The sequence below is a fragment of the Sesamum indicum genome, linkage group LG9 (genome assembly GCF_026168435.1).
Source record: "Sesamum indicum cultivar Baizhima isolate 11 linkage group LG9, ASM2616843v1, whole genome shotgun sequence".
NCBI classification, from domain to species: domain Eukaryota; kingdom Viridiplantae; phylum Streptophyta; class Magnoliopsida; order Lamiales; family Pedaliaceae; genus Sesamum; species Sesamum indicum.
Genome location: NC_142665.1, coordinates 5,390,001 through 5,403,254, shown reverse-complemented (window position 1 = coordinate 5,403,254; position 13,254 = coordinate 5,390,001). Strand labels below are relative to the sequence as shown.

Sequence of the window (13,254 nt, the reverse complement as noted above, 5' to 3'; positions counted from 1 at the left end):
ATTCTTATAACAATAACAAATAATATTTAAAAATATTATGATTTGAAAGTTTTATGATATCAGAATTATTAATTAATACAAGAAACTAGTTATATAGATAGATAATAGAAAATATTAGTAAAATCTTGATTGTTGTCATGTATGTGTAGTTGTGTACTGTAATCACTATCCATAATCATATGTGGCACTGCTACATTGTACATCAACAAAAGAATCTAAAAAGAGTATACCAAGTGAACAAAAAATGTTTTTTCCCTTTTTCCTAAATAAAAATATCATTTATATCTATCCTCCGCTACATTCAAAACTATTACACATATCATTAGATTTAAAAACATAAATTAAAACATAACAAATAAACAATAAATACACAACACACATTATTATAAAAGTAGAAAATGCGCCCATATATAAGATTCAAGCTCGGGAATCGTACCTATGAATACTCAAAATTAACCCAGTATTAAAAAAAAATTATAATTAATCATAATTTTACAACAATTACTAATTGTTCTTTTGGCAAACGAGATAAAACATAGTCATATTGACTGACCATGCTATAAATTTAAGTTTTCATGCTGGGCTATTTTTGTACTTATCGAAAATTTTAATCTATTCTACTATGTTTTTTCGAAATAACCAAAAAAAAAAAAGGAAAAAAGAAAATCTATGAGAATATCTGTAGCTGGGAAACGGGTGATGTCCCGATGAACGGCTGTGATTCTTTTTGGCAGGGTGGGCCTCGAAGTGGTCGTTGCCATATCAGATAAGGTTAGAACCACGTGTCGGTCTTGAAGGGTGCAAAGTGATAAGGCGCCGATCCATTGAAAACCACTGGCAACTCAAATCCAACGGACCATTCCAACTAAAATTGTACAAGATTGAATTAGGAGCGTTGGATGATAATCTGCACGAGCCAATTAGAGCAAGAGGGACCCATATAGCACTATATAGGAAAGGGTTGTTCCACAGTTTTGTCTGTGTGTGTGAATGAACTAGTTAGCCAAAAAACAAAGGGTGAAATGGCTGCTTCCTCAATGATCTCCATCACCACCCCCACCGTCGGCCGCTGCACTCCGGCTCAGCCCGCCATGGTGGCCCCCTTCACCGGCCTTAAGTCGGCCGCCGCTTTTCCCTCCAACACCAAGAACGCTGACATCACCACCCTTTCCACCAACGGTGGCAGAGTCTCCTGCATGAAGGTACGTTCATTTTTTTGCTACTTGATTATTTTAAATTATCAAATTACAGTAACAAGTATAATATTTTGTCGTTTAAAAGTGAAACTTTATAATAAATAATTACCGACCACAACCTAAAGAACATTGTGATCATGATAATAGTGTTCTGATTATAGCTAAAATTATTAAAAAATATTGATTTAAATTGTATTTATTAAAAAATTTATTTTTTTGTAGCAACTGAAAATATTATTTAATTTTTTATGAACTAGACTTGTATAATAATGAAGTAGTGGGTGAAAAAGAGAAGAAATTCTCTTATTTAAATTAGGTTTGGTGGATCGGATCTGAAATGATTATATGGTAAGTATTATACACATACAGTATGATTGGTGTAACTATTTAATTTTTTGAAAAAGAGAAGTGGGGTAAAAGCAAATTTCTCTAAAATCAAATTATTATGATACAATTAATTAGGAAAAGAAAATCATAAACATATAGGTATGAAATGATAATAATTCTAATTTTGGCAGGTGTGGCCGACCCAAGGAAAGAAGAAGTTCGAGACATTGTCATACCTTCCCGATCTGACCAGGGAGCAACTCCTCAAGGAAGTTGAATACCTTCTCCGCCTCAAACTCATTCCTTGTTTGGAATTCGAGTTGGAGGTCCGTAATCTACTTAATTTTATTTTTCATTCCATGTCAATTTATAGACTCCTAGTTTTTTTAATTTAATTATTTTTTTTATTTTGTGTGGCACAGCACGGATTCGTATATCGTGAAAACCACAGATCACCAGGGTACTATGATGGACGCTACTGGACCATGTGGAAGCTGCCCATGTTTGGGTGCACTGACGCGGTTCAAGTGTTGCTCGAGTTGGACGAGGCCATCAAGGCTCACCCAAACGGCTTCATTAGAATCATCGGATTCGACAACGCCCGTCAAGTGCAATGCACCAGTTTCATTGCCTACAAGCCCCCAGGCTACTAAGTAAATTGTCCAATTATCCATGGGATATCTCGATTTTAGAATTTTTGTATTTGTTTGATTTTATCAGCCGACTTGTTTTCTGCTTTCTTCTAGATCCATCTCTTTCGGATTTCCATTCTGAAAAAATAGGAATGTATGAGGATAAGTATTATAAATACGACCTTTTCAATTATTAATAGAAAAGTATATATGTGTTCTATTTATTTTTTTAAAAGGTAAATTTCATTAAACATAAGATCGCGTACAATACGAGAAGCTATACAATGAAATAAAACGCAAATTCCAAGCAATTTGCCAGATTTTATATATAATAGAAGATTGGAGAGAAGCTTGTATTGAAGGCTATTCCTCTCTTGCCGAATATGATAAACCGTAGAAGCCAACATAGCACAGTAAGTGGCCTTCAACAGATTTGAACCATTGAAACTAACATATCATTTATTCAAATTGTGCATTGTGTGATATGATTGGTGACGTGATATCATATAAGTTGTGTACTGTGTGATATAATTGATGATAAGATATCATACTAGTTGTGTGTTGTATGATATGATAAAAAAAAATATATTGTGGTTGAGATGATGATAGCCGACAAGATTATTGAATTATGCATTACAATTTGAGTAAGAAGAATCCTATGAAAATAAACAATAACTTAGGATTCTCAAAGAAAAAAAAAAAAAAAAAAACTTGCAATGTATTATGATGTGGATTGATCTATAGTTGTTGGTAGTAGTTATCTCATGAATTGACATGGTGCTTGCATAATAGACATTCGTTGTTTGGTGTCATTGCATGAAATTTGTTTTATTGTATATATATATATATATATATATGTATGCAGTAGGTGGCTCATTCTTTGATACTTATTTTTTTTTGTAGATAGGTCCCAGTAAGTAGTTGAATTCGATGCATAATTAAGCTGAGTGCATTGCAACTTTCAAGAAATTCGATTCAACCGTGTGATAGATCTTTCGAAGGTCCACCTTCAGAGTGGTAGATTGTTCCACTTGTAGTCGTGCGTCACTCCTGGGCCAAAAGGATATTGTCACCGACACGTCTCCCTGCCACAAAACACAAACACAAACACATTTTGGCTCTAATCAATCAGCCTTTCTAGTACCGTGTTCATTATGATAAATTATGAAATATGTAATTAAGGTTATCATTTTTTATGCAAAATTTTAGAAATCTAAAACTCTAAATATGTGTCATTTGCAGACTAGTATCATTTTATGAAAAGTCAGCAATCTTAAGTATTAATTGTTAATTCTAAGGGGCGCGCACACACACCACACACACACACAAAAAAGATGCACATACAAGAAAATGTATTTACTAAGGCATTTCAGCAAAAGCCCAAACGACAAGAAATATAAATCACACAAGACGCCTCAACCTTTAACAAAGTTAGCATAAAAACTTGTAATGGATTTTGATCACTTAATGAGACTTACCTCTCTTCAAAAAAGTTAAAGCTAGTGTCTCCTTCCAGTAAAGGAATCATTCACTTTCCAAAGAAGAGCCACAAGAACAGCTATGCCATTTATCAAGCAACACCACATATTCAACAACTTATAGGCCTAATATCTTGGTTTCTGCAATACCAAAACCACATTACTAGGAAACTGTTACAACACAAATATGTATGAAATTGCCCATAACTACCTGAAAACAGAAAAATAACATAAACTTGGGCAGGTGAATGATTAGTTCTTTACTTGATAAACAGTAAGCCACATGTAAGCACAAGCATGAGTCAAGCATCGACTACAGTATGTATAACTGATTAATTGTTCCTGAGCAAAAGGACCATTCCCCTTCTTCATGCGAGTACCCAAAAATCAAGGTGATGCTAAATAAACTACCATGTGATTCAAGGGTGAAAATTACAGAGACTGCTATTAGCAGGAAGGAAATCAAAATGGCTAAAGGCACCAAAGTCAGGGTTCAAAACTACAGCATTTTGTAGTGGTCGTTGGCAACCAATTCAAGAATTGGTTAGCAGATCATAACCACACAAGCCATTTATCAGATTTTATCAATCCTCCACTCATTTTCTCTCACTATATCCCCTCTAGTAAGTAAATCAATCCAAGATCACTCTTGCTAACGAGATGTATTGAAAGAAAAAAAGAAGAGGGACAATGCACTCTCTCCTGTCCTATTATTACTCTTCATTTCGATAAATACTCATTCATATCAGGTAAAACAAAATGAGAATAACATCTATGCAAGCACACAAAAATATTACAAAGGACATAAATAGACCACAAAGACACACAATACCCGTAATGAGCATAAAATATTGCGAAACTAAGGTGACATCCTGCACGAGAAAAAGAGTTGTGTAGATAGAAATGAAAACTTAGAAATTGAAGGAGAATGACAAATGTAACAAGATGCAGATGGCATTCGTTGGCGCAGAAGATAAAAACAACACCTCACTTCTTCTATGTTCAAAATTAAAGTAAAACATGTTTTACATTGACACACACACACACATGAACACATACCCCGCACACACACAGACCCACACCGCACACGCGCGCGCGCACACACACACTCTCACACACACCCCGCACATGCGCGCACACACACACACACTCTCACCACACACCCCACACCCACCCACACCCACACCCACCCACACATACACACACATTGCACGCACACACACGCACACAAGAAAAAAGACGCACAGACAAGGAAATGGTGAAGTCGGAACAAGGAGGGGGCATCATTCAACAAAACTTCTCAAGTTTGTGGTCGATAAAATTGAAAAAGAAATGCAGTAGCTGATTAGAACCTATAAAAATATATTCCTGGACATCATGATCTCAACAGAAACCTGCTACACCAGATCATAATTTTCAAAGAGGTTGATCCAAAAACTGGATAATATTAAACACAAAATCATTGCCCTAATACAATTATATAAATAAAACACACTAGGAAATACTGCAACCTTCTTTTCTCCAATAATGACACTAGGTTCAAAAGAGCAGCAATAGTTAAGCTCTTCTTGATGCCCACAGGCAGGCTTCCCCCAAAGCATCGATTTTGATTACTTCATTAAACTTACATCTCTTCCAAAAAGTTAAAGTTAGTGTCTCCTTGCAGTAAAGGAATCATTCACTTTTCAAAGAAGAACCACAAGAACAGTTGTGCCATTTATCAAGCAACACCACAGATTCAACAACTTATAGGCCTAATATCCTAGTTTCTGCAATACCAAAACCATATTACTAGGAAACTGTTACCACTCAAATATGTATGAAACTGCCCATAAGACCTGAAGGCAGAAAAATAACAGAAACTTGGGCAGGTGAATGATTAGTTCTTTACCTGATAAACAGTAAGCCACATGTAATCACAAGCATGAGCCAAGCATCAGCTACAACATATATAATTAATTAATTGTTTCTGAGCAAAAGGATCATTCTCCCTCTTTCATGCGAGTACCCAAAAATCAAGGTGATGTTACATAAACTACCATGTGATTCAAGGGTGAAAATTACAAAGACCCGCTATTAGCAGGAAGGAAATCAAAATGGCAAAAGGCACCAAAGTCAGGGTTCGGAACTACAGCATTTTGTAGTGGTCGTTGTCAACCAATTCAAGAATTGGTTAGCAGATCATAACCACCCAAACTATTTATCAGATTTTATCAATCCTCCACTCATTTTCTCTCACTATATCCGCTCTAGTAAAGTAAATCAATACAAGGTTACTCTTGCTAACGAGATATATTGAAAGAAAAAAAAAGAAGAGGGACAATGCACTCTCTCCTGTCCTGTTATTGCTCTTCATTTCAATAAATACTTATTCATATCAGGTAAACAAAAATGAGAATACACAATTATGCAAGCACACAAAAATATTACAAAAGACATAAATAGACCACAAATACACACAATGCCCGAAATGAGTAAAAAATATTGCGAAACTATGGTGACATCCTGCACAAGAAAAAGCATTGTGTAGATAGAAATTAAGACTTAGAAATTGAAGGAGAATGGCAAATGTAACAAGACGTAGATGACATTCGTTGGCGCAGAAGATAAAAGTAACACCTCACTTCTTCTATGTTCAAAATAAAAGTAAAACATGTTCTACAGTGACACATACACACACACACACACACCGCACATGCACACACGCACACATACCGGGCGTGCACACACACACACACACCTCACACGCACACAAACACACACACACACACCTCACACGCACACAAACACACACACCTCACACGCACACACCTGTACACACACACACACAACACACGCACATGCACATACACACACACACCCACACTACACACACACATAAAAAAAAAAGACGCACAAACAAGGAAATGGTAGAGCCGGAACAAGGACGGGGCATCATTCAACAAAACTTCTCAAGTTTGTGGTCGATAAAATTGAAAAAGAAATGCAGTAGCTGATTAGAACTTATAAAAATATATTTCTGGACATCATGATCTCAACAGAAACCTGCTACACCATATTATGATTTTTAGAGAGGTTGATCTAGAAACTCGATAATATCAATCACAAAATTATTTTCAGAGAGATTGACCAATGCTATTATTGGAGCAAACAAGGTTGCAGTATTTTTCAGTGTATTTTATTTATATAATTGTATTAAGCCAATAATTTTGTGATTAATATTATCCAGTTTCTGGATCAGCTTCTCTGAAAATTATGATCTGGTGTAGCAGGTTTCTATTGAGATCATGATGTCCAAAAATATATTTTTGTAGGTTCTAATCAGCTACTGCAATTTTTTTTTAATTTCATCGACCACAAACTTGAGAAGTTTTGTTGAATGATGCCCCTTCCTTGTTCCGACTTTTCCATTTTTTTGTCTGTACATCTTTTTTTTATGGGCGTGTGCAGTGTGTGTGTGTGGTGTGTGTGTGGGGTGTGTGCGTGTGTGGTGTGTGTGTGTGAGAGAGAGAGTGTATGTGTGTGGTGGGTGGGTGGGTGTGTGGGGGGGTGTGCATGTGCGGTGAGTGTGTGTGCGTGTGCGATGTGTGTGTGATCATGATGTCCAAAAATATATTTTTATAGGTTCTAATCAACTACTGTATTTCTTTTTCAATTTTATCGACCACAAACTTGAAAAGTTTTGTTGAATGATGCCCACTCCTTGATCCGACTTTTCCATTTCCTTGTCTGTACGTCTTTTTCTTTATATGTGTGTGTGGTGTATGTGTGTGTGTGTGAGAGAGAGAGTGTGTGTGTGCGGTGTGTGTGTGTGTGTGTTTGTGTGCGTGTGCGTGTGCGATGTGTGTGGTCCAAAAACATATTTTTTTAGGTTCTAATCAGCTACTATATTTCTTTTTCAATTTTATCGACCACAAACTTGAAAAGTGTTGTTGCATGATGCCCCTCCTTGTTCCAACTTTTTTATTTCCTTGTCTATGCTTCTTTTTTTATGTGCATGTGCGGTGTGTGTGTGTGCGTGTGTGTGTGTGTTTGGGTGGGTGGGTGTGTGTGTATGGTGTGTGGTGTGTGGGTGTGTGTGTGTGTGCGTGTGCGTGATGCGATTTTTGTGTGTGCGTGGTATGTGTGCATGTGCGGGGTGTGTGTGTGTGTGTGTGTGCGTGTGTGTGTGCATGTGCAGTGTGTGTGTGTGTGTTTGTGCGCGTGTGCGATTTGTGTGTGTGCGCGGTATGTGTGCGTGTGTGTGTATGTGTGTGTGTGTTACTGTAGAACATGTGTGTGTGTTTGTGCGTGGGGTGTGAGTGTGAGTGTGAGTGTGTGTGGTGTGTGTGTGTGTGTGTGTGTGTGTGTGGTGTGTAGGTGTGTGTTTGTGTGCGTGTGCGTGTGCGGTTATTGTGTGTGCTCGGTATGTGTGCATGTGTGTGGGGTGTGTGCATGTGCAGGGTGTGTGTATGCGTGTGCGGTTTGTGTGTATGCGTGTGCGGTTTGTGTGTATGCGCGGTATGTGTGCATGTGTGCGTGTGTGTGTATGTGTGTGTGTATCACTATAGAACATGTGTGTGTGTTTGGGTGGATGGGTGGGTGTGTGTGGGGTGTGTGTGTGAGTGTGTGTGGTGTGTAGGCGTGTGTGTGGGTGGGTGTGTGGGGTGTGTGTGTGAGTGTATGTGGCGTGTGGGTGATGGTAGAGCCGCAACAAACAAGGAAATGGTAGAGCCGGAACAAGGATGGGTCATCATTCAACAAAACTTCTCAAGTTTGTGGTCAATAAAATTGAAAAAGAAATACAGTAGTTGATTAGAACCTATAAAAATATATTACTGGACATCATGATCTCAACAGAAACCTGCTACACCGTATCATGATTTTAAGAGAGGTTGATCCAGAAACTCGATAATATCAATCACAAAATTATTTTCAGAGAGATTGACCCAGTGCTATTATTGGAGCAAAGAAGGTTGCAGCATTTTTCAGTGTATTTTATTTATGTAATTGTATTAAGACAATAATTTTGTGATTAATATTATCCAGTTTCTGGACCAACCTCTCTGAAAATCATGATTTGGTGTAACAGGTTTCTGTTGAGATTATGATGTCCAAAAATATATTTTTGTAGGTTCTAATCAGCTACTGCATTTTTTTTTAATTTTATCGACCACAAACTTGAGAAGTTTTGTTGAATGATGCCCAATCCTTGTTTCGATTTTTCCATTTTTTTATCTGTACATCTTTTTTTTTATGTGCATGTGCAGTGTGTGTGTGTGGGATGTGTGCGTGTGCGGTGTGTGAGAGAGAGAGAGAGAGAGTGTGTGTGTGTGTGTGGAGGGGGGGAGCATGTGCGGTGAGTGTTTGTGCATGTGCGTGTGCGTGTTCGTGTGCTTGTGCTGTGTGTGTGTGTGTGATCATGATGTCCAAAAATATAATTTTATAGGTTCTAATCAACTACTGCATTTTGTTTTCAATTTTATCGACCACAAACTTGAGAAGTTTGTTGAACGATGCCCCCTCCTTGATCCGACTTTTCTATTTCCTTGTCTGTACGTCTTTTTCTTTATGTGTGTGTGTGGTGTGTAGGTGTGTGGGTGGGTGGGTGTGTGGTGTGTGTGTGTTTGGGTGGGTGTGTGTGGGGAGTGTGTTTGTGTGCGTGTGCGATGTGTGTGTGTGTGTGTGTGATCATGATGTCCAAAAATATATTTTTATAGGTTCTAATCAACTACTGTATTTTTTTTTCAATTTTATCGACCACAAACTTGAGAAATTTTGTTGAATGATGCCCCCTCCTTGATCCGACTTTTCCATTTTTTTGTCTGTACGTCTTTTTCTTTATATGTGTGTGCGGTGTGTGTGTGTGTGGGTGGGTGGGTGTGTGGGGTGTGTGCGTGTGTGTTGTGTGTGTGTGGTGTGTGTGTGGGTGTGTGTGGGTGTGGTGTATGTGTGGGTCGGTGGGTGGGTGTGTGTGTGTGGTGTGTGTGTGTTTGGGTGGGTGGGTGTGGGGTGTGTGTGTGAGTGTGTGTGTGTGTGGCGTGTGTGTGTGTGAGTGAGTGTGGTGTGTGGGTGTGTGTGTGTGTGTGTGTGCTGTGTGGGTGTGTGTGTGTGTGCGTGTGATCATGATGTCCAAAAATATATTTTTATAGGTTCTAATCAACTACTGTATTTTTTTTTTCAATTTTATCGACCACAAACTTGAGAAATTTTGTTTAATGATGCCCCCTCCTTGATCCGACTTTTCCATTTTTTTGTCTGTACGTCTTTTTCTTTATATGTGTTTGCGGTGTGTGTGTGTGTGTGGGTGGGTGTGTGTGTGTGTGGGGCGTGTGCGTGTGTGTGTGTGTGTGGTGTGTGTGTGTGTGTGGTGTATGTGTGGGTGGGTGGGTGGGTGTGTGTGTGTGTGTTTGGGTGGGTGGGTGTGGGGTGTGTGTGTGAGTGTGTGTGTGTGTGTGGCGTGTGTGTGTGTGAGTGTGTGTGGTGTGTGTGTGGGGTGTGTGTGTGTGTGAGTGTGTGTGTGCGTGTGCGGTTTGTGTGTGTGCACGGTATGTGTGCATATGTGCGTGTGTGTATATATGTGTGTGTGTGTGTGTGTCACTGTAGAACATGTGTGTGCGTTTGGGTGGGTGGGTGGGTGGGTGTGTGTGGGGAGTGTGTGGTGTGTAGGTGTGTGGGTGGGTGGGTGTGTGGTGTGGTGTGTGTGTGTTTGGGTGGGTGTGTGTGGGGAGTGTGTGGTGTGTGGGTGTGCGATGTGTGTGTGTGTGTGATCATGATGTCCAAAAATATATTTTTATAGGTTCTAATCAACTACTATATTTTTTTTTTCAATTTTATCGACCACAAACTTGAGAAATTTATTTGAATGATGCCCACTCCTTGATCCGACTTTTACATTTTTTTGTCTGTACATCTTTTTCTTTATATGTGGGTGGGTGTGAGTGTGTGTGGGGTGTGTGCGTGTGTGTGTGTGTGTGGTGTGTGTGTGGGTGGGTGGGTGTGTGTGTGAGTGTGGTGTATGTGTGTGTGTGTGTGTGTGTGTGTGTGGCGTGTGTGTGTGTGTGGTGTGTGTGTGTGTGAGTGTGTGTGTGCGTGTGCATGTGCGTGTGCGATTTTTGTGTGTGCGCGGTGTGTGTGCATGTGTTTGGGGTGTGTGCATGTGCGCGGTGTGTGTGTGTGTTTGTGTGCGTGTGCGGTTTGTGTGTGTGCACGGTATGTGTGCATATGTGCGTTTGTGTATATATGTGTGTGTGTGTGTGTCACTGTAGAATATGTGTGTGCGTTTGGGTGGGTGGGTGGGTGTGTGTGGGGTGTGTGTGTGTGAGTGTGTGGTGTGTAGGTGTGTGTGTGTGTGTGTTTGGGTGGGTGTGCGGGTGTGTGTGGGGAGTGTGTGGTGTGTAGGTGTGTGGGTGGGTTGGTGTGTGGTGTGTGTGTGTTTGGGTGGGTGTGTGTGGGGAGTGTGTTTGTGTGCGTGTGCGATGTGTGTGTGTGTGATCATGATGTCCAAAAATATGTTCTTATAGGTTCTAATCAACTACTGTATTTTTTTTCAATTTTATCGACCACAAACTTGAGAAGTTTTGTTGAATGATGCCTCCTCCTTTATCCGACTTTTCCATTTTTTTGTCTGTACGTCTTTGTCTTTGTATTTGTGTGCGGTGTGTGTGTGTGTGTGGGTGTGTGTGTGTGTGTGTGGTGTGTGTGCGTGTGTGTTGTGTGTGTGTGGTGTGTGTGTGGGTGGGTGGGTGTGTGTGTGTGGTGTATGTGTGGGTGGGTGGGTGGGTGTGTGTGTGTTTGGGTGGGTGGGTGTGGGGTGTGTGTGTGAGTGTGTGTGGTGTGTGGGTGTGTGTGTGTGTGTGTGTGATCATGATGTCCAAAAATATATTTTTATAGGTTCTAATCAACTACTGTATTTTTTTTTCAATTTTATCGACCACAAACTTGAGAAATTTTATTGAATGATGCCCCCTCCTTGCTTCGACTTTTCCATTTTTTTGTCTGTACATCTTTTTCTTTATATGTGTGTGCTGTGTGTGTGTGTGTGTGGGTGGGTGTGTGTGTGTGTGTGGGTGGGTGGGTGTGTGTGTGTCTGTGGTGTATGTGTAGGTGAGTGGGTGGGTGTGTGTGTGTTTGTGTGCGGGTGCGGTTTGTGTGTGTGCACGGTATGTGTGCATATGTGCGTGTGTGTATATATATATGTGTGTGTGTGTGTCACTGTAGAACATGTGGGTGCGTTTGGGTTGGTTGGTGGGTGGGTGTGTGTGGGGTGTGTGTGTGTGAGTGTGTGGTGTGTAGGTGTGTGTGTGTGTGTGTGTTTGGGTGGGTGTGCGGGTGTGTGTGGGGAGTGTGTGGTGTGTAGGTGTGTGGGTGGGTGGGTGTGTGGTGTGTGTGTGTTTGGGTGGGTGTGTGTGGGGAGTGTGTTTGTGTGCGTGTGCGATGTGTGTGTGTGTTGTGATCATGTTGTCCAAAAATATATTTTTATAGGTTCTAATCAACTACTGTATATTTGTTTTTTCAATTTTATCGACCACAAACTTGAGAAATTTTGTTGAATGATGCCCCCTCCTTGATCCGACTTTTCCATTTTTTTGTCTGTACGTCTTTTTCTTTATATGTGTGTGCGGTGTGTGTGTGTGTGTGTGGGGTGTGTGCGTGTGTGTTGTGTGTGTGTGGTGTGTGTGTGTGTGTGTGGTGTATGTGTGGGTGGGTGGGTGGGTGTGTGTGTATGGTGTGTGTGTGTTTGGGTGGGAGGGTGTGGGGTGTGTGTGTGGAGTGTGTGTGTGTGAGTGTGTGGGTGTGTGTTTGTGTGTGTGATCATGATGTCCAAAAATATATTTTTATAGGTTCTAATCAACTACTGTATTTTTTTTTTCAATTTTATCGACCACAAACATGAGAAATTTTGTTGAATGATGCCCCCTCTTTGATCCGACTTTTCCATTTTTTTGATTGTACGTCTTTTTCTTTATATGTGTGTGCGGTGTGTGTGTGTACGTGTGTGTGTGTGTGGGTGGGTGGGTGGGTGTGTGTGTGAGTGTGTGTGTGTGTGTGGCGTGTGTGTGTGTGAGTGTGTGTGGTGTGTGGGTGTGTGTGGTGTGTGTGTGTGAGTGTGTGTGTGCGTGTGCTTGTGCGTGTGCGGTTTTTGTGTGTGCGCGGTGTGTGTGCATGTGTTTGGGGTGTGTGCATGTGCGGTGTGTGTGTGTTTGTGTGCGTGTGCGGTTTGTGTGTGTGCACGGTATGTGTGCATATGTGCATGTGTGTATATATGTGTGTTTGTGTGTGTCACTGTAGAACATGTGTGTGCGTTTGGGTGGGTGGGTGGGTGTGTGTGGGGTGTGTGTGTGTGAGTGTGTGGTGTGTAGGTGTGTGTGTGTGTGTGTGTGTGTGTGTGTGTGTTTGGGTGGGTGTGCGGGTGTGTGTGGGGAGTGTGTGGTGTGTAGGTGTGTGGGTGGGTTGGTGTGTGGTGTGTGTGTGTTTGGGTGGGTGTGTGTGGGGAGTGTGTTTGTGTGCGTGTGCGATGTGTGTGTGTGTGTGTGATCATGATGTCCAAAAATATATTTTTATAGGTTCTAATCAACTACTGTTTTTTTTTTTCAATTTTATCGACCACAAACTTGAGAAATATTGTTGAATGATGCCCCC

The 13,254-nt window shown here is 40.5% G+C and overlaps 1 protein-coding gene across 1 annotated transcript; it reads left to right on the top strand.

Moving 5' to 3' along the window:
• The first annotated feature begins 960 nt into the window (after positions 1-960).
• On the top strand, positions 961-2,362 carry LOC105170701 (ribulose bisphosphate carboxylase small subunit, chloroplastic). Its single transcript, XM_011091580.2, has 3 exons — positions 961-1,202; positions 1,715-1,849; positions 1,946-2,362. Exons 1-3 carry the CDS (start codon positions 1,023-1,025, stop codon positions 2,174-2,176), a joined length of 546 nt encoding a protein of 181 aa, XP_011089882.1. The 5' UTR covers positions 961-1,022; the 3' UTR covers positions 2,177-2,362.
• The last annotated feature ends 10,892 nt before the right edge of the window (positions 2,363-13,254 follow it).

What these genes read in the sequence shown, in the direction of transcription:
- LOC105170701 (XM_011091580.2), top strand. Translation starts at nt 1,023, where the DNA reads ATGGCTGCTTCCTCAATGATCTCCATCACCACCCCCACCGTCGGCCGC. An exon ending in GCAGAGTCTCCTGCATGAAG is followed by an intron (nt 1,203 to 1,714) that starts GTACGTTCATTT and finishes TAATTTTGGCAG; the next exon opens with GTGTGGCCGACCCAAGGAAA. An exon ending in GTTTGGAATTCGAGTTGGAG is followed by an intron (nt 1,850 to 1,945) that starts GTCCGTAATCTA and finishes TGTGTGGCACAG; the next exon opens with CACGGATTCGTATATCGTGA.